This window comes from Apteryx rowi, unplaced genomic scaffold (assembly GCF_003343035.1).
Source record: "Apteryx rowi isolate R43461 unplaced genomic scaffold, aptRow1 scaffold_1018, whole genome shotgun sequence".
In the NCBI taxonomy this organism is placed as follows: Eukaryota; Metazoa; Chordata; class Aves; order Apterygiformes; family Apterygidae; genus Apteryx; species Apteryx rowi.
Genome location: NW_020447218.1, coordinates 70,910 through 89,789, shown reverse-complemented (window position 1 = coordinate 89,789; position 18,880 = coordinate 70,910). Strand labels below are relative to the sequence as shown.

The 18,880-nt window shown below is 56.5% G+C and overlaps 2 protein-coding genes across 2 annotated transcripts; both read right to left on the bottom strand.

Annotated features, from left to right (window-relative positions):
* Positions 1-435: 435 nt before the first annotated feature.
* On the bottom strand, positions 436-7,803 carry LOC112965625 (ovocleidin-116-like). Its single transcript, XM_026064788.1, has 5 exons — positions 7,786-7,803; positions 4,690-4,755; positions 3,383-3,436; positions 2,479-2,571; positions 436-2,388 (listed from the first exon to the last, which is right to left on the bottom strand). The coding sequence occupies exons 1-5, from the start codon at positions 7,801-7,803 to the stop codon at positions 436-438; spliced, it is 2,184 nt and encodes a 727-aa protein (XP_025920573.1).
* Positions 7,804-8,235: 432 nt separating this feature from the next.
* IBSP (integrin binding sialoprotein) lies at positions 8,236-10,923 on the bottom strand. Its single transcript, XM_026064773.1, has 6 exons — positions 10,870-10,923; positions 10,726-10,776; positions 10,539-10,610; positions 10,088-10,147; positions 9,197-9,289; positions 8,236-8,844 (listed from the first exon to the last, which is right to left on the bottom strand). The coding sequence occupies exons 1-6, from the start codon at positions 10,921-10,923 to the stop codon at positions 8,236-8,238; spliced, it is 939 nt and encodes a 312-aa protein (XP_025920558.1).
* Between the last annotated feature and the right edge of the window lie 7,957 nt (positions 10,924-18,880).

The window sequence follows — 18,880 nt, the reverse complement described above, 5'->3', positions numbered from 1 at the left end:
ACCAAATACCTTCCTCCTCAAGTGCAACAACCACGACGACAGGCTTTTCTCACCGTTTATTTACTCGCTTCATACAACAGTATGAACGATGCTCTCGCGCGCTGCGTATTATGATTTACTGCATTGCCTCCTAGTGCATTTTGCCTACAGCGGACCCGTACGTTGCTTTCCTAGCATGGCATGCAGTCCCCCTCCAATTCACGGCATTGCGGGACGGGCTGGCAATTTCCGGCTCCCAGCTGGCCGAAACACGGCGTCGAGGCACGGTCACTGTCGTGGCTTTGGTGGCGGGGCGAGGAGCAGCACCCGCCGGCCGGTGGGGGCCCCCGCCACCCCCTCGGGGCCGGTTTCCCCCGGGGAGAGGTGCCAGGGGAGTGAGGTGTCCCCGGGCAGCGCTGCGCCGGGGCAGCCCGGGGGGCGGCGGGTCTGGCTGCGTCAGGGGTGCCGCCAGCCCTCCCGGCCCCAGGAGCTGTCACCCTCCTGGCGGCTGTCGCTGCGGCTGCCTCGCTCCGGCTCCGACGACTGGCTGCTGTCATCTGGGCTGCGGCGTACCGGCCGGGGCCAGCCGCCCCGGGGGCCGTAGGGGCTGAAAGGTGCCCCGGGGCGGCGGTGGGCCCCCCCGGGGGCGGCGGGGCGGGCGGCCTGGCCGAAGGCGTAGACGGAGCGCTCCCGCACGCGGAGCTCGTCGGCCCGCCGCATCTGGTCCACCCGCCGGCTGCGGCCGTAGGCCTCGTACACCCGGGCAACGCCGCTGCCTGGCCGCCGGCCGGGGGGGGCTYCCAGCCTCCCCCTGCCGCCGCCGCTGCCGCCCCTCGCCTCGCCGCTGTTGCCCCTCTGCCCCGGGCTCCTGGGGGCATCCCCATGGCGGGCGCCGGCAGTGGGTGCCGCGGCGAGCACCATGCTGTGGCCGCGAGCTGTCTCATGTCCAGCCACCCCGTCACCGAGGGGGGCCTGCGCGGGGGGACGGGGACGGGCCGGCTCGCCGCCACCATGGGAGGACCCGCTGGCCTCTGTCACCCGGTCTTGTCTCACCACCGGCATCTCCCCGCCGTCGCCAGCTGTGCCCTGGCTAGCGCCAGCTCCGTCTTTCCCTTGCGGGGATTTGGGGAGCCCGGTGCCCTCCTGCYGGCCCCGTGGCCCAGTGGGTCGCGGCCTGACTTGGTGGCTCCCGCCTGGCCCAGGCCGGTCAGCTGCCTCCCGGCCAGCCGTGGTGCAGTCCCCCTCGCCCTGCTGGGGTGCCGTCGTGGCGCCACCATTGTCACCGTCACCGTCGTCACCATCACCGTCGCCACCGTCACCGTCGCCCTCCGGCTGCACCATGGTGGCCGCCGGCCCGTGCCCCTCAGTGGGGCCGTCCCTGTCACTGTGGCCCACTGTGGTGGCCACTCCCTGGGCCTCGCCGCCATCTCGCCCGCTCGTGGGGGTGCTCTGGCCACCGTCGTGCACCTCGGTGGTGCCTGGTGTGGGCAGGTGGCCACCAGCCCCCACCGTGGCGGCGATGGTGTCGTGATCGTCGTCACCTGGGCGCTCTGTGGCGATCTCTTGCTCCCCGACATGGATGTTGGCCTTCCCGATGAAGATGTTGACTTCGTCGTCCTCCTTGGTAGGGATCTGGGCAAGACCCGTCCTCCCTGCCTGGGTCACCCCTCGGGTGATGGTGACTGCGCCGGCGTCCGGGATGTACGTGTATTCATCCACACCGGCAGCATCGACTTCCACATCCTCAGCGTTTTCGGTGATGGACGTGAAGGCGGCGCCTCCCATGGTGGCTGGACCGTGGCCCCTGCCTCGAGCAGCGCCCAGCACACCGGCGTCACCACTGCCCTCTGCCTCAGCCCCCACAGCGGTGTCCTCTGCCGGCCCGCCAGCCAGCTGGTGTCCTGTCGTCACCACCTCCCGGGCCCACTCGTCCTCGTGGCCATCGCCGGCCGCCTCTCCAGCACGGGAGCCATTCCTCTCCCCGGCTGCCTCCAGCTCCCCAAGGCCGTCTGCCTCCGACCTGGCGCCATCAGCACCTTCCCAAGTGCTCTCATGCTCCCGCGGGGCCGTGACGGGGCGTTGGGGCAGGACCAAAACGTCGCTTTCTACCCTGTCCAGGAAATCGGAGTCGCCGCTGCCCTCAGTGCCTGGAGCCAGGCTAGCGTCGCTGCCGACACCGCCACCTGCGCCAGGCCGGCGGGCCTCCCCGCTGCCGGCATTGCCTGCGGTGCTGGGCGGCTGCCCGCCCTCCACACTGCTGCCGCCGTTCTCGGGTCCAGCACGCTCCGGCAGGGAGCTGTCGTCGTCCCCTCTCCCGCCGGCAGCGCCGCCCTCCGTCAGCTTCCTTAGYGCCTCCTCCTCGCTCGGCTGGGGGCGGGAGACGTTGCTCTGAGCGCTGGCCTCTTCCTTCTGCGGGGCACAAAGGCGAGAGGGTTAAATCGGGCTGAACGCATATTTTCCTGCCACATTACAACRCCCCGATGCCCAGCATCCTCTCACCTTCACCTGTGTCTGATTTCGCCGCGTTGAAAACGAGTACACGTATTTAAAGACATAAAACCCGTGCTTGACATTGCAGCCTTTCAGCAGTATCTAGAGGAAAAATAAATACATAAATAAAAAGATATTGAAAAAAAGCAGGAGCTTTTTTCTCTGGGGGTCCGGCTCAGTGTCCTCTCCCAGTTCAGCCCGGACCTGGGCACTGGTTAGACCTGGGAGCACTGGGGCAGGTTTAGCGGCCATCGCCTTAGTGATACCGCTGCCAGGGACCTCGGCAGGACCGTGCTTATCGGGCCTCCTGGCTCTTGGATGGGGCGTCTCCTATTGACTAGTTTTCAGCTTTTGCTTTCTTTCAGAATTTATGGCTTCTTTGTAAGGTAGCTCATGCCTTGAATAAACGATCTCATGAGCGATCTCATTAAACATGACGGATGGGATCTAAAGTGACCCAGGTGCCAGAAGGGAAACAGCTGCTTTACAATAGAAAAAATAAAACATTGTCTTCCATGTTACTAGGAAATATTCCTCTGACTTTTGTTACTGATGCATTTGAGACTGATAAATCTTTAAAAATATCCCTAATAGCCAAGACTTTTAAAGCCTCATCTGTGTGTGCCAAGAACACTTTTGTATCGGGAATGAGAGCTTGCAGCTGAGATTTGCTGCCTGTATTTAGGAGCCCGACCACACCGGCGTGGGCTACTGACAGGAAACCTAGAGCCATCATTGCAAAAAGAAGGAGAGGAAGCGTAGCCCTGGTAGGGCCCAAACCCAATGTTCAGCACAGAGAAGTTGTAAAGTTTGAAACGGTTACATATTTCAGCGCCTGCTTGCACTCCCCACCCTCTGCTGATGAACGGTACCGTGGCGCCGCGGGTTTTTGCCCCAGGAAGGGCTGATTTACCTGGTGCTGGCCCACGCAGTTCTCACCAGCTTTCCTGGAGAGTGGCAGTGGCACCTGGGGGGAACACAAATGAGAGCAAAGGCATCACACACTGTCCATGCCCTCTGGGCTGCTATAAAGGCCCCGTACARGTTCTCTCTTCTGAAAAAAAAAGCCATTTACTGTTATTAGGCCCTTGCTCAAGCTATAACGCGTCCTGGTCACGCGGCCAGCCAGCGAGGGTGGCCGCCCCGGCAGCCCAGGGCCAGCCCCRCTGCAGACCTGGCAAAACCTGTGTTTATCCGTGAGCAGCTGGGCAGGCATTTGCCAGATGGGTGACAGGTTGTAAACTGTAAATTATAAATCGTACAGGGGTGGATTGCAGAGCCAGGTAAATGGCAGAGCATTTAACCAGCTCTCCCCTATGCCCATATTTGAAAAGCTAATCCCCAGTGATTAATAGCCTTACCCCTTGCTGCCCTGCTACGGACCAAGTTGTGTGAGCTTTAACCCAGGGACGAAACTACACACACACTGGGCTCAGTTCTCATTAAAGAAATGGTTTCTCTCCTGCTTATTCCTACTTGAAAATGAAAGCCTTTTACCAAGAGTAGGTTTTCACTCTATCCATGCATTTAAGGTGTTGGGCAAAAATTAGGCAGGATAAAAATGGCTGGTATTTTTATCTTAGCTTAGCCTTTGTTTTAGCAATATCTGTATGAATTTCATATTATAAGAGCTAGAATATAATTTAAAGGCCTTATAGTTCACAGGAAAGTCAGTCCATCCAACTGCCTGTCCTCCCTATGTGGTTAACACGGGCATACTTCCCTGCAATTCCCTTTTTATGGATCTGCTCAGGGTGTTTCTAGCCAAAAACCTTGACAGAGGGGAAGAGCTCCAGGAGAAGAGTTACAGTGATGCAGACTGGCTCTTGTGCGCAGGTCTAGCTAACTGCAAAGTTAAAGTGGCGTGGCAGATAGCTAAATGATAACGTATTTTTCCTGCCAGCTTCACCTCTGCTCCAGTGCCTTGAAAAAAACAGAGGTGCAACGTAAGTACAGCTATTATTTTGCACTATATCGGAAGTGTGCCGGTGTGCACCAGCCCTGCTTCGTGGTGCTGTGACTTCCCTGGGCTATCTGCAGCGCTTGCAAAACAGGGGCCGAGCTCCTGGGATGCCCACAGCCTGCTCCTGCATGAAGGGTGGGCTGCCAGGGACAGTGAAATCTGCTGGCCATCCCCGTGCCTTCTCCCGGGGATGTCACGGGTTACATATCACAGGGCTTCCCAACATACGTTTGGAAACCAAGGACAGAAATACTCACGGGCGTCGAGAAGGCTGTGCTTGCGAGACACACGCATAAGAGGGCAATGAGCATCTTTGGCGATTCCTAGGGACACAAAGCCAGGCGTTACTTAACGGTTTTGCGCTGCGTGTGACTGTAAAACACACACGTGAAAGCAGAGGCAGCGTGCCTGAGGGGCTGCAAGGCTCTTGGGAAGGCCAGCTGGCCGGGTGGGAGGGCACCGTGGGAAGAGGCTTGTTCACGTTTTCTCCCTGCTGCCTGCACCTAGCCTTGTTTAACCCTAGCGGGGTGGTGAATCACGAGCACTATAAATAGGAGCTGTAGGTGAGTTACAGCTACCTCCACACAGATCTGACATTTGCTCTACGGAGCCTGGATGTCTCAGACGGGACCGGGAATAAAAGGACCAAGAGCACAAGCTCAGGTGATAGTTTTATGATGGTCATTAAAGTTTCTTCAGCTTTGGTTCAACAATTCTTGCACAAACCGTTTGGTCAAAGCAGTTCTCAGGGACAGTCACAATAAATGAACACCAAAATCTCTGTCAGTTAAGAAATACAATTGTACCTGGAGTGATTCATGTAGCACAAGCTTCGCTGTTGTTCTCAATCTCTAAATTAAGAAACTTTCACACATACTGACTTTCCTATATGTTGTTTTCAGCAGCAGTAATAAATGGCAGGCAACAGCTAACAGCTATGTTGAGTAATAAGTCTCATTTCCTTCATCCTTCCTGGCCATGGCTTGCAGATCTAGTTGTAAAACTAATTTTCGGCTATGCTGATATTTCTATAGAAAACATCCAAAGGAAATTCATACATTATGATCATCGGTACAAAGCTTTTCCACATACTACATTCTGCTTAGCCTATATTGCATACAAAGTCATACATACTAAATTCATCTTCTGTTGCCACCTCAGTTCCCCCGGTGAACGGACAGGGAGAGAAMGCCAGAGCTACTCTACTAGGGGAAAAAAAAATCAATTAAAAGGCAGGGGAGAGACAGCGTAAGAAAATTACCTTTTATCTTCAGGAGGTGAGGTCCCTTGAGCAGCGTTTGGAGGCTCCGTGCACTTTGCTGAAATTTAAAGTTGGCTGTAACTCCCCGGAGCCAATCAGCTCCCGTTCACGGACATTTGTCAGACCTGGAAGTGCCCACAGATAACCAGGGGGAGTAATTTTAATCTAAAAATGTGTTTGTGGTGGAAGACAGCTATCAAATGTTCCACCCCGTCGAATAAACAGAAAGTACAGTTTATAAATATCTGTTCTGAAGCTTAAATTGCTCGATAATTAGCATTGATCTTAGCACGGCACGCTGCCAATTATGTTATTAATAAGGAGGGCACACAGCAAGGCGCAGGGTGTTTACTGTGACGGACATGGGAAAAGGAAGGGACGTGGAAAGCAAACAGAGACCGTGGAAAGGGAGAGAACAATATACGGTGTCAGGTGCCCGTTCACAGCCCTGGCGATGCCCACCTCYGCCACGACCTGTGCCGTGGGGCTAAGCCCCGGGCCCGGCTTCACCGCGTGACACCACTTTGAAGTTATAAATGTCCCACAAGGTCATCGTTCAGCCTCTGTTGCAAGTAAATTTAAAACAAGCTAGGAAAAAAAAAGGCCAAAATCGGAAATAATTGAGCTGCAAAAGGGATGCTGGTGCCGGGGTGCCCGAGCAGCGCCGGGGCTCGCTGCGCGGGGGCAAGGCGGAGGCTTTGGCGCGGCGCCCGGGCAGGGGAGGCTTTACGCAAGCCTTACGCAGGGAAAGCCTTACGCGCCCCGTGTGAGAGGGCTGCCGGCCCCCGGGAGGCCGAGCCCCGCTGCGGCCGGGCGGCCCCCCGCGGGCACCCCCGGCAGCCACCTGAGGGCTTCCTGACGTGGCCGCTGTCCCCCGGGGGGGCAGCGAACAATAGGGCTGCGCTTTCCCACGGCGCCGGCCCTTTCCTGCGGTGCCGGCGTTGCCGGCATTGCCGCCCCGCTAGCCCGTGGGAAGCAACCCCCAAGGGGGCAAGCAACCCTAAGGGGGTCCGCAGCACACGGTGCCCCGGGCTACCCGGACGAAGGCGGCCAGAGCACGGCTTCGGTGTAATTAAAGAGGTTTTGTAACGCGGCCAGCACTTGGCGACGGCCGCGCGTGAGAATAGCAACTCATTTTCCAGGTCGGCCTATATTAGGAGTTGAACACAGGTTTCTTTTCTAGAAGTGTGAAGGCAGCGCAGTAACTCCCCTTAACCCTCACGGTGCTCAGCGCAGGGCCCCAGCTCCTCCGGTTTTCGGCACCTGCATAAGGGCACCCTTGCTGCAACACCGCTGGTGCAACCCTCCTCCTGCCAGCTGCAGACACCCGCCGGCTCTGACCTGCTCGTGAAGCTCTGGCTCCAGCCTTGCCCACGAGGAGCTGCCTCCTCCCTAAACGACCCCCTTGAGTAGGTCCTTGCCTTGTAGCTGAAGGCGGTTTAGGGCAAGGGGCTCGAAGCTGAGTAAAGAAAAAGTGCCCATGCGCAACCCTGAACGCCGGGCAGTGTCTAGGGGTGCGCCGGGAGAGGTTAAGGATGCCACCGCAGGTATGTGCTTTTGGAAAATAAGCCGAGCCGTAACCATGTGCCAAGCCTTAATTACAGTATCACCATAGCAAAGTCTTTAGGAGGTGAATTAGAGTAAATCCAGACTGAAAGTGGTTTTAGATGGAAAGCAAAATTTGGCTCTTTACATTTACTAATATAAATATTGCCTGATATGTGCAATGGAAAACATATCATTGAACAATGGAAGACATGGTCATGTTATCACCCAGATATCGCAAATTCATTTTAACTGCACCAGTTTTATATAGGACACGCCGTTAATCCACAACAGTTACCCTAAAAACGCCTTTCGGTTTTTCTGAGGTGACTCCGGAGAGGGGTTTTCCCTTAGCCTGTCTGACCCTAGCTTTTTATGTGTGCGTTTGAGATGAAATATGTCGATTTGACCCCATCTGTGAACACACAGATCTAGACCTTGGGCCCACGAAGGCCACACGGCTCTGCCAGCTCCAGCCCTTGGGGAGGTTTGTACCAGCTTGAGGGGTTTCCCAAGGCGCTAACTAGCACCCGAACTGCAAACTCACAAGCCAGTTCTCCTTCATCACGAACACGTTCGGTTCAGTTGCTTTATTTTGATTTGATTCGTGAGATATAAAACCAGACGAGAGAGAGTGCTCAACGAAACCCCTTCGACAGCCCCCTCTGGCATGCAGTAACTCTTCGGACGGGGTGGAAAACCAACAGTCCCCACTGGCGCGTGGCGCCAGGGAGGGAAGGGACCCGGCGTGGGGGGGTCTCTAGCCTGAGCCCCTGCCCAGAGCAGGGTGCCGGAGCGGCTGCTGGGGGCTTTGCCCCAGCGGATGTGCCGAGACCGGTCAAAGCCGGTGGCCAGGACGCGGCTGAGCAGGGAGGGGGGTTTTGCTTTTTGCAGGCACGGCGGGATTGCATGTTCCTGAGTCAAACCCGGGGAGGAGAGCGGGGGACAGGCGGGCAGAGCGGTAGCGCCGGGGGGGGGTCCACCACGGGCTCCCCCCTCACTGGCTATAGTAGTAATCTTGGCCGTAAACGTCGTAGCCGTGCCCCTTGTAGTAGCCGTACTCGTCCTCGTAGGCCCGGTAGCTGTCCCCGCGGGCGTCCCCCTCCTCGTGGCCGTAGTCGTCGGTGCGGCTCTCGGCGCCGCCGACCGTCACCTCGTACTCCCACTGGTCCCCGGCYGCCGTGGTGGTGTCCTGGTAGCCCGTGTCTCCCGGCGTGGTCGTGGCGTAAAGCCCCTCGTCGCCCGTGGTGCTGACGGCGGTTGTCGCTTCGCTTTCTTCCTTTTCCTCCTCTTCCTCCTCTTCCTCCTCCTCCTCCCCTTCTTCCCCCTCCTCCTCCTCCTCCTCCTGCTCCCCAGCTGTGCTGTTGCCTTCCTCAGCTGCAGTGGTGCCATTGCCATGAGCCTCGTCTCCTCCCGCGGTGGTGTTGGTGCTTGTGCCGTTAATGCCCTGCCCGTTCTCCTCTACCTCCTCCTCGTTTTCTTCCTCCTCCTCCTCCTCCTCCTCCTCCTCCTCCTCGCTGTCCTCGTTTTCAGAGTCCTCGCTGTCCCCGCCCTTGCCAGGACCTTTGCCCGTGCCGGCTCCCGCCAGGCCTTTGCAGTCCTGGCCCTGCGGGGGCCAGCAGAAGAGAATTTGGCGTTAATCGTGCCCGTTGGTGTTGCCGCTTGCCGAAGCCCGAGGAGCAGAGCCGCGGCCCCTCGCTGCCCCGAAGCGGCTCGTCTGGCCCCCAGCCGGGTGCGAGGAAGGCACGCGTGGGGGCGCGGGAGCTGTTAACCCACCCTGGAGCAATGCCCAGGGCTGCCAGCAAACCGCAGGAATCCCAAAACATGGGCAAACCGGGTGCAGGAAACCCCGCGGGTGCCTGTCGGGGTGCAGCCCCCCCGGGGGAGCTGGGGGGACGCCCCCTCCCCGTCCCCTTCTGCCAGCGGGGTGTCACTGGTGCCCCCCCACCCAACGTCACCTTCTGCGAGGCGCCGGCCTCTCCTGCACCTCCGGCGGCAGCTTTGGCACCGGCCCCGTCGCCCACCGCCTCCTGGCCCTTGTGGGTCGGCCCCTGCCGAGAGACGACGGGTTCAACTCGCACGCTTAAAATAAGGGTACGTACGAGCCGGGAAACAGCCCCGCGCCGAGCTGCTCTGCCGGGAGCCCGGGTGCGCTCGCAAAGGCCAGGGCAAAAACGCACCGCTCCCTGTAAAAGCAGCGGCGCGCCGCCAGCGGGACAAAACCGTGCCGTTTGCCCCGAAATACGGACTGCCGTCGCCCAGGGTCGGCGTGCCCGGCGCCCTGCTTAGTGCCAACAGGCCTTTGCAAGGCAGCCCGGGCGCTCGGCGAGGGGTGTCCGGCCGCAAACCTGTGCAAACGCCAGCCAGCTTCTTGCGCCGGCCCTCCCGCTGAAAGCAAGCAATCACCCCCAATTTCCCACCTCGTGGGCGGAATTATGGACTGCTCGTATTATTAAAGCACCGTTTTGCACAGTTTGGGGATCGAGGATGGCACTGCTCAGAGCAACGTTTCGCAGTAATGTTTCTTTTTTGCTCTTGCTGTTGCATTTGAACCTCCCCGTTTCCAAATTCAGCCAGGCCTGCTTCTCTCTGAGCCACCGAAAACGGAAACCCCCAAAGTCTGCCTCTCTCATTCTCCTTCCAAAAGGAAAAAGAGAAAAGAAAAAAGCAAAAAAAGGAAAAAGCGTAAAAGCATTTAAAGTCCAGAGTGGAAGCCTGGGGGCAGTCAGTAGTCCTGACCACAAATGGCGGCGAGCGGAGGCTCAAAAACACAACATGCCCCCAATTTTTGCATTTGTTTTTCACGCCGCTGGTTGGTTTGCCATGCCAACGGCCACATGAGTACYTACCCCCTCGTCCTCCTCCTCCTCCTCGGAGCCGTCCCCTTCTTCTTCAGATGAGTCACTGCCCTGAGGAAAGGCAAAGTGAAGGGAAAGTGGGTTTCCCGGTGCTTCCGAATGATGCAGAAGGCCTAAAAACCCCGGGCGCGCTCCCCAGCATCGGCCCGCTCCCCAACACGTGCGTGCACGGTGGCAGGGATGCTCCACTGGGGCCGGCGGTCTCCAGGGCCGGCAGTAGCCAAGGGGTGCTTTAGGTCATCGGTGTCACGAGCGCGAGGGCCTCAGCCAGACCCCGTGTGCACGCTTCACCCCAGCCTTTACAGCCCCCAAAAGACCCAGCTGGTGCCTAGCCCGGCTTTGCAACCAAGAGGGTCGTGGCAGGAAGGGTAGCGACTATGACCCTATTGAATTTGGGCTAGCGTCCCTGGAGCGCGCGGGTGGCCAAACCCTCAGCACTTACCCAGTACCTCCTCTGTGGAGGATAGGCATACGCGTATCTGTAAAGGTAGTACCGATGCCTGCTCTTCAAAACCTACCAGAAGAACGAGGGAAGGGGGAAAAAAAATAAAAAACTCATCAGTTTTGGTTTTGAGGACAGAACTTAAAAAAAGCCGGACAGAGCGATCCGAAGGAAGGTGAGCTCCTACCGCGTTTTCCTCCGAGTCGTCCGACTTGGCCCGCCGCAGCCAGCTCTTGACCTGCGGGAAAGGTGGGGGCTGAGCGCGGGGGACCCCGGCGCAGCGGTGGCGGGGGGGGGGACACCGCGGCATGGGGCGAGCGCGGCTACTCACCGAGAAAGCGCAGGCCACCCCCACGAGGCACGCCAGGAGCAGCGCCGTCCTCATGGCTGCAGCCGGGAGCTGGGAACTTAGCGAGACACAAGGTGGGAAGAGGGAAGGCGGCGCGGGCGGGACGGCCGCGATCCGGCCGGCCTTCTCCCCAAATCCCTGCAAACAGCGACCCGTTGGGCAAACACCCTGGCCACCGCTCGCCCTGTGCTCGCGGACCAACACCCCCAGGAATCAAATCACCCCGGGAAGAGTTTAATCTTGGCAAGAGAAAAAAAAGGTATCAGCCTCTGAAGTCTGCCATCGATGAAAAGAGCCATGGCCAGAAGCAAACGCAAGAAGCCCAAAGCAAACCACGAATTTTCCGTCCTGGAAAGGGGCTGTTTCTGCTCCACGCCAAGCTCGGCGTGGGGCACCTCTGCCTGCTGTCGCCCCGGCTCCAAGCGGTGCCTTCACCGTCGCCCGGCTCCAAGCTCCCCCCAGCTCCATGCACCAAACCTGCCTTTCCCTGCTGCATCTCCAGMCCGAGCAATGACCAATCTGGCCTTTCAGATGGGATGCAGCCCAAAATAAAAGGCTGGGCACCCCCTGGGATCAGATGCTACCCCTGCACGGAGGCCGGGATATACGCCCGGGGCTCGCAGCCTCGGCTGCATCACGGTTATTATCATATTTGTCTGCACTCAGAGTTTCCCTGTGTTCATGAAACTCAGGCCAGAAAACAAGTGGCTCTGGTTATTCAGCGAGGCTTTGGATGAATTTCCCCTGCTCCTTAGCGCTGATTATTTCACTCCACTGGAGACCCAGAAAACAAGCCCTGGTGCAACACAACCCCGCTGGGCTCCTGTCTGGGCAGCCCCAGCTTCACGGCGAGCCCTCAAACCTCAACCCTTCGGTCCCCTTTCAAAGCAGCGGTGGAAAAGCAGGTGGAAATAAAAAAGCAGGTGGGGAAGACCATCAGCTAGGAAACCACCCTCCCTAAACCTGGCAGCCTTACCCGTTTGCAGTCCTGAAAGCCAGTCCAGGGAGTGAGCGGACACAGATTTACTCTGGCCTCTGCTTGCTCACTGCCACCCTTCTGGGATATAAACTCTATTTTTGCCCTGCAGCAGCCAATCGCCACCTCGGCCGGTGTGACGCCAGCCGGCGGGCTCTCACCAGAAAACCCCCAAACTTCGACACTTCTCCAGGCACAGATTTAGTATATAAACATAAAGCCCTGCCCCGCTGCCAAGAGGTTTGTACCATTCCACTTAATTGAAGGTCTGGTCTGAGATGAACGGTTTGGAGGCTGAAATGTATAATAAAAGTTCTTGATTTAAAATAAAATAAATATTGGGAAATCTGTTTTAAGGGATTTTTCTAGCTCCCTTTTTGGGAAATTCTGTCAGTGTTTTTCAATAAAATAATAAAAAAAAAGCCCAACCCCCCCCCCCCCCCCCAATTCCACTGTCGTTTAGACACAGACATTAACCAAAAAAAAGCTACAAAAAAAAAAATCATAGCAAACATTGCTGTCTGCACTGTCTAAGGCCCGTTTCACCTCTCTTTTGAAAAAAACAGGCTCCAAATGTCCCCTAAAGACCAGTGAGAATTGCTGCTGTCAGGGACGCCCCACAAAACGTATGGCTATTTAGCCTCTCCCCRTCGCCACACACGCACAAAACTCTGCCTAGGGGCTCGTGCCCTCCGCTCGCAAAATTCAGCTAGCTCTAGGCTGAAACGTGGCAGCTCTCCACAAGTTCCCAGCAAAGCCAAATAATCGGTTGGGGCAACAGGCAAAACATACCCTGCTGGCCACCCAAACTGCAGGGGCACGGGGACCTGCAAGGTAGAATATAGCTGCTATATTATAGTCTAGATATTCTCCCAGCTACATGGGAATTTGGTCGGGCCACYGGGGACACAGTCCCGCCTCCGAGAAGCGCTTGTGGGCACCCGCCCGCGGCCGAGGAGGGCCTGGCCGGCGGGAGGCTGCAGGACCCGCGACGCTTTTCCCAGGGCTGCGGCGTCCCCAGTTCCCATGCCTTTCGCCTGCCGCAGGGCCAGACTTTTGGGGGAGATTTGACCCAGCCGAACGCAAACGCTGGTAAGACCTGGGCTTTGGTACCGAGCAAAAAACTGGAACAAACCACTGCAGAGCGGCTGGCGTAGCATGTGATGGGCACATTTGGGGGAAAAAGCCTGCTGGAAACAYGGGAGCTGGTATTTAGGCAGGGACCAAACCGGCCGGGCACCCCGGCATTGCCTCGGCTTTCTACGGTGCTGCCGTGTCGCCTTTCCCAGGCTCGCACTGAATTCATTCACAAGGGTCCCTTGGATAATCCCGCTTTTATTCGCTTGGCCTGTAGCCATCCGAAACATAATGCCCAAGGGAATTAATGCCCAAAGCGAGCGTCGCTGGCTCCCAGCCTAGAGACTAAGCRTTTCAGCTCCTTTCCAGCCCCGCAGCGGCTGGTTGGAAAAATCCTTAAAAATCCCCACGTGCAGGGAGCTGGGGCTGGCGGAGGTGCCCGAGGGGGGTTCAGCCCCTCGTTGGGGTTGCTCTGTGCAATAAGGTCCCTTTCCGCCATCCCGGGGCCGGGTGGTCCCAGCGGCAAGCTAACCCATGTGTCCCACAGCCCGTCGCCACCTCCCCGCTGTCCGGAGCTCGGCGGCGGGCGCTAACGCCGCGCYGACTTCAAAGCCTCGCGGCGGCTCGCTGCGACGCATCCTAATTACAAGGGACGGCCAGAGCCGGCTGCGGTATTCCCGCCGGGGCCTCGGGCCAGGCAAACCCACAGAATCAAACAGCCGCTCCGTTCCCTGGTGCCAGCGCAGCAGCCCGCGGCCCAGATGGAAACCGCAGCCTCAGCACAAGTGGCCGCGCCACCCCTGCCAGGCACCCAGCGCCTGAACCTCCCGCCCCCAGCACGGGAACCCCTCCGGCGCGGGAAGCCCCCCGGCTTTCTGTGCCATCAGGGACAGGGTCTTGCTTGCGGCCAACATACCCGGCCTGGGAGTCAGACGTCCTCCCRGCCCGTTTTCGCAAATGTTATGGAGATAGCCCAGGGATTGCTTGGCATCTGGCTTCACCGTGGGCTTCCCCAGGCGGGAAAGCAGCAAGCACTCGCTTCGGTTTAAGTTTACATTTAATTAGAGCCAGGCAACGGAGGGGGCTGGCGGGAGGCATTTTTTAATCTAATTAAAGGGCTGCTGCTCTAGGCTTTTAAAAAAAGCAGCCTACCTCTCCAAATGCACATTTCGCCCAAGATCCCTAAAAAGTGCTGGCACGGCCGGGACCTATGTTTAGCTTCTGGCCCACRAAAGCAAGGGAAGGCCGAGCCGGGTGAGGGCCAGCAGACAGCAGCCAGGCCTTGCGGCACCACGTGTCTCCGGACAGGAAAAAATGACAAGCCGAAGGGCCCCGAGCTCGGCTCCCCCGCGTCAAAAACCCAGCAGCAGAAACGCCTCCCCAAGCACGGCACCGAAGCGAGGCACCRAGCGGGAGCCCCAGCTGGAAAATGAGCAAAAGCGGAGGGCAGAAACCACACGCTGCAAGAGAAAGGTGACTCGGCGCCGCCGGGCGTATTCGTCGCGTCAAACGCTAGCGTGTCCCCGTTTCAAAGGGCCCGGGGCGAGCGCGCCTCCCTGCCGAGCGCGTCCGATGAAGGAGGAGAATTGGCCTAATTGCAGCCTTGGTGTCCGGAGGAGAAACGACTCGCATCCCAACCTGCGCGCAGCAGGTACCGGATCCTACCAAACCCTGGCTTTGCGGCGCCGGCAGCACGTGGCCGGCGAGGGGCGGCTTGGCCCCGCGGTGCCACCGGCGTGAGCCCGCGACAACATGTGGCGGCGGGAGGCTTTATTTTAGCGCGAGCTCTTTTCCCCGGGGCCCGATGCCTGCAAGGTGGTTAAAATTGGTTGTCAGCACTAAAAATGGGTGGGTTTGTGCCCAGAATTACTAGCCTGGCCAGGCACAGTGACAGGGTCCGTTTTTATTTTAATTGCCTGCGTTTTCTAAGACCTGACGGTCAGAGTGTCCCTTTTTGGCACACATTGACCTGGTTGCTATGTTCAATTTTAATTATTATTTTTGCAGGGCAGTAAATGAGAAGAGAAGCATCCCTGGCTGTGCCCGGGCTGTGGTCGGCGATGTGACAGCCTTCAGGCACCCTCCGCCTTCTGCTGCCCTATTTCCATGCTGTGCAGCTATTCTGGAAAGAAACCTCAGCTCCAAAAATAAGTAAAGAAAACAAAAACAGAAGCGTACTCGTGAAGGTCGGGGAGAGACCGGTGTGCTTGGTGCAACTGTGCTTTTTCGTACAGGCGACAGCCCCATTTCTTCTACCGTACCCAGGGGCCCTGCCGCTGGCCCCAGCTCGCTGCTGCTGCACCTTAGCAAAACCCAACTTCCTCACTTAGGCTGGGAAACTACCTGCTCGCGAAGCCATTTCAAAATAGGAAACACCATGAAAAACGAAGCGAAACGCTTCTGCGCTGGGGGAGCCAAGGGCCACATCTCAGCTAAAATGCGCCAACGTAAACCATTAGTGCACATTTTTGATACATAGCTGCACTACAAATAATCACGCCATTTAATTTGCAGGGGTTTGGGGGGGGGGCAAGAAATCAGGTAAAGGGAATCAGTTTTACCTGCGCATTTTGCAAAAAGCAGATCACAAATAGCACCCAAGTCCCTGGCCAGGTGGGAGCCTGGGGGGGACGTTGCAACTTGCAGCACAGACAAGGAGATCCGCGGACACCAGCGGGAAATTGCTGAGCTGGAACTGACTTTGGAAAATTGGTTATTATGCATTATATGTTTATATACATAGATGGACGTAAACAGATAATTATATGCTTAAGTGCACAGTAAGCACTTTAAACTTCAAGTAACCATTTTATCTTTGGAAAAAAAGAAGGTTTTGAAAGTATTCAGACTGTAGTGAATCTATTTTTTGCTTTGCGGCTGAAACTGAATCAGGTTTCCAATGGGAGAGGACTGGTTTTGTCTCCATGCAGTTTCAGACTCTGCTCCTGTTCAACAGAAACCCGGTGCCTACTGCTAAAATAAAAAGGCACTTCTTTCCAGCTTTGTATTAGCGGGTGCTAAAACATGAAAGCACGAATTTCGAACCACTTAGCCCCTCTGTAGCTTTCAAGTCTTCCCATTAAGTTATGGGATGCAGTAAATTTATCACACTATCTCCGTTAATTATAAAGCTTTCACTTCACATTTAGTCTGACGGTGCCTGATTACCGTGGGCACCAGCATGGGCCAGCAAAAGTCATAGCACATCGCTGCAGACCGGGAGGATGGACACTATAGGTATACAGAGKCATTTARGTGTATAGCACTAAAGGGAGCTGAAAGAACAATTTCTTTTGAAATGCTTATAATATTTGGGGGKTTTACTAAGTTCTGAGATTGTTTTCCCATGGTTTAGAAGTTTCTTTTGTTTAGATTTATGACAAAGTTTGTATCTCCGGATTTGTTGCCTCTCAGTGGGAAGGACAAACACACACAAGCTGGATTTGCTCAGCCTCACTGCACGTTTTCGCCGGCAGTAATTTCCCGGCACAGAAATCATTGGGGGAAAAAGAGAAACCTCAGACCAAACTGCTTGTCCTGCACATACCCTCGTTTCGCCAAAGGAAAAAGGTGGCCAAGAGAAAGTCCTCCGGGCCTTTTGGGTTTTGGCAGCACGGCTGCAGCTCTTTAAATCCCAGCTACTGACTCCTAGCTAAATCACTGCCTTTGACTCCAGATTGCACCCCCAAGGTAAGAAAGAAAGGTAATGCAAATAGACAGGAAAAACTCATACACTGACACAGGCATTTTTCCCTCCTGCCTAACTCATCAGKCAAGGGGAACCTCCATCATTCCTCATGCGGTCAGGCTGAAACGTAATGGAGAAACACCTCTAATGAAAGCAGAGCCCAGGGCTGACGTTTCCAGCTGCTTTGCCTTCGCGTCAAACAGCACAGGCGCAAAAACCCCAGGAGCTCTCCCTTCGGGTGCCCACCCAGGAGAGCTACGTCCCACAAAAGTAAACAGAGGGGATGCTGCCAAAACTGCTCAAAATCCTTGCCTTTCGACCACGCTATTTCTGGCCACCCAAAACCTCCTCCCGTGGGGTGCTGCTCCAGCGGGTCGACGCTGCAGGTCGCCACCAAGCGTCCTCAGGTTGGCACCGGTGCGAGCTGCTGGGGGCACTCCCAATCCTCCATGGGACTCCCCCCAAAAAAAGCCCTGCTTTGCACTGCTGGCTCTGCTAACACCAATAAGCATCATGCAACGGTGGCGTCCCGAAACGGCCCGGCCACCCCTTGGACAAGGAGAACAAGCCTTTGGGTGGACCCTGACCATTTTATAGAAAAGGGCCTCTGAAATTTGGTGGGAGGCAAAGCAGGTGGCCGAAAGGAGGCACCACGCAGCACCCGGCACCAGGTTTGGGGAGGAGGCTGAAGCTGGGRGCTGGGTTTTGCCACCGGTCCGGGGTGAGCCGGGGCTCACGCCAGCGGCTCCCTCCCTGCCTGCCCTGGTGACGCTGGAGACTTTTCTCCAGAAAGGGCAAACGCATTTCCTTCTGCATGACGCGGGTGAGGAACAGCCTCGTGGGAAGCCGCCCTCCTGAAACCAGCCGTCAGCAGGGAGAGCTGGACCCAGCTGGATTTGGGGAGTAGCCGGAGAAAGGTCACTTTTCCGGGCAGCCTCCTCCCCACGGCCGGGCAGGGGTGCCGGGAGCTGACAGCAATAGCTGCAGTGGAGAGAAAACGCCCTGCGTCCGGCTGGGGAAATACCCTGGGTTTCGAGACGGGTGTTTAGTGCTGCTCCTCTAGCGAGCACTGTTTCTCTCGGCAGCCTGCGCGCGCCCAGCACCTGGGCCCCATCCCACGTCCCTGCACGGCCAGCCCGGCCTCACCACAGCCCTTTTGGCATTGCTGCGGGCTCGCTGCAGGGCTTTTGGCGTTGCTGCTGGCTTTCAAGGAGGTTCCCGAAAGGAGGAATCTCCCCGTCCCTGTGCAATTTGTTTCCTTCCAGCATTACCTTTGATTGCCTACCAGATCCAGAGTAAAATCCAGCGTCAGAAGTACGTCGTTGACCTGAGCAGCAGCACCACTTGCTGGACACGTGAGAATTCACAGCACCATATCCTACCCTGAAATCACCACACAGGAAAGAGAGCAAAAACGTTATTACTGCAATTTTTAACCACAGTGATGGTATTCGCCTGGCCCTTTTCACATATTGGGGCTGCAGTCAAGCTTGTATTTGCTGACTTTTATCCCCAACATCCCCCAGCCTTCATGCAACTAACACAGGACATCCAAACAGAAGGGGCTGCAAAGTGGCTGCGGCCGGGCGCCTATTGCCCTTGCAGTGACCCAGACCACCACCGCAGCGCGATGTCTTGGCAGCAGCCACCAGCCCCTTCCAGGAAGAGGCACGTTGTGGAGCTGACATACAGAAATAGTGAAAGCTTGCTCAGGACAGGAACAAAAAGTAAATTCCTCTAAAACCAAGAGCTGTTCAGCTCAGAGCTTTTGCAGTGGTGGACGGGGTGCCTGTGCCTACAAATTAAGTGTAGTTTTGCTATAAGCAGTGAAAAATTATCTAGCTTCTTTTCTGGTTCTTTAATTGATAGCTGCATTGCAATGCCCAGCAATTACACCACCGCCCCCAAAGAAACTTAAAACAYACACGTTCCAGTCAGCACCTACCTGCTGAGTTTAAGAATATCCACTAAGGAGCTTCAATTCCACGTTGCAAAAATGTACAGCTAAGCAAAAGCCTAGGTGTTCCTTGGTTTTACATAAATACTCATGTTTATTCTGTATATTTTGCCATATAAAGATGAACAAATAAGAAGGGTTTAGATGTTTTGGGTTTTTTTTTAAAACAAATACTGTGTCATTTACTTGTTGTAAGAAAAAAAAGCATGTGAAGTAAAAGAGTCTTTATCAATGGATCTATCTGGCCACGATCCCCAAGACACTCCTAAGGTCTCTGTAATGATTTTGGCAGAGC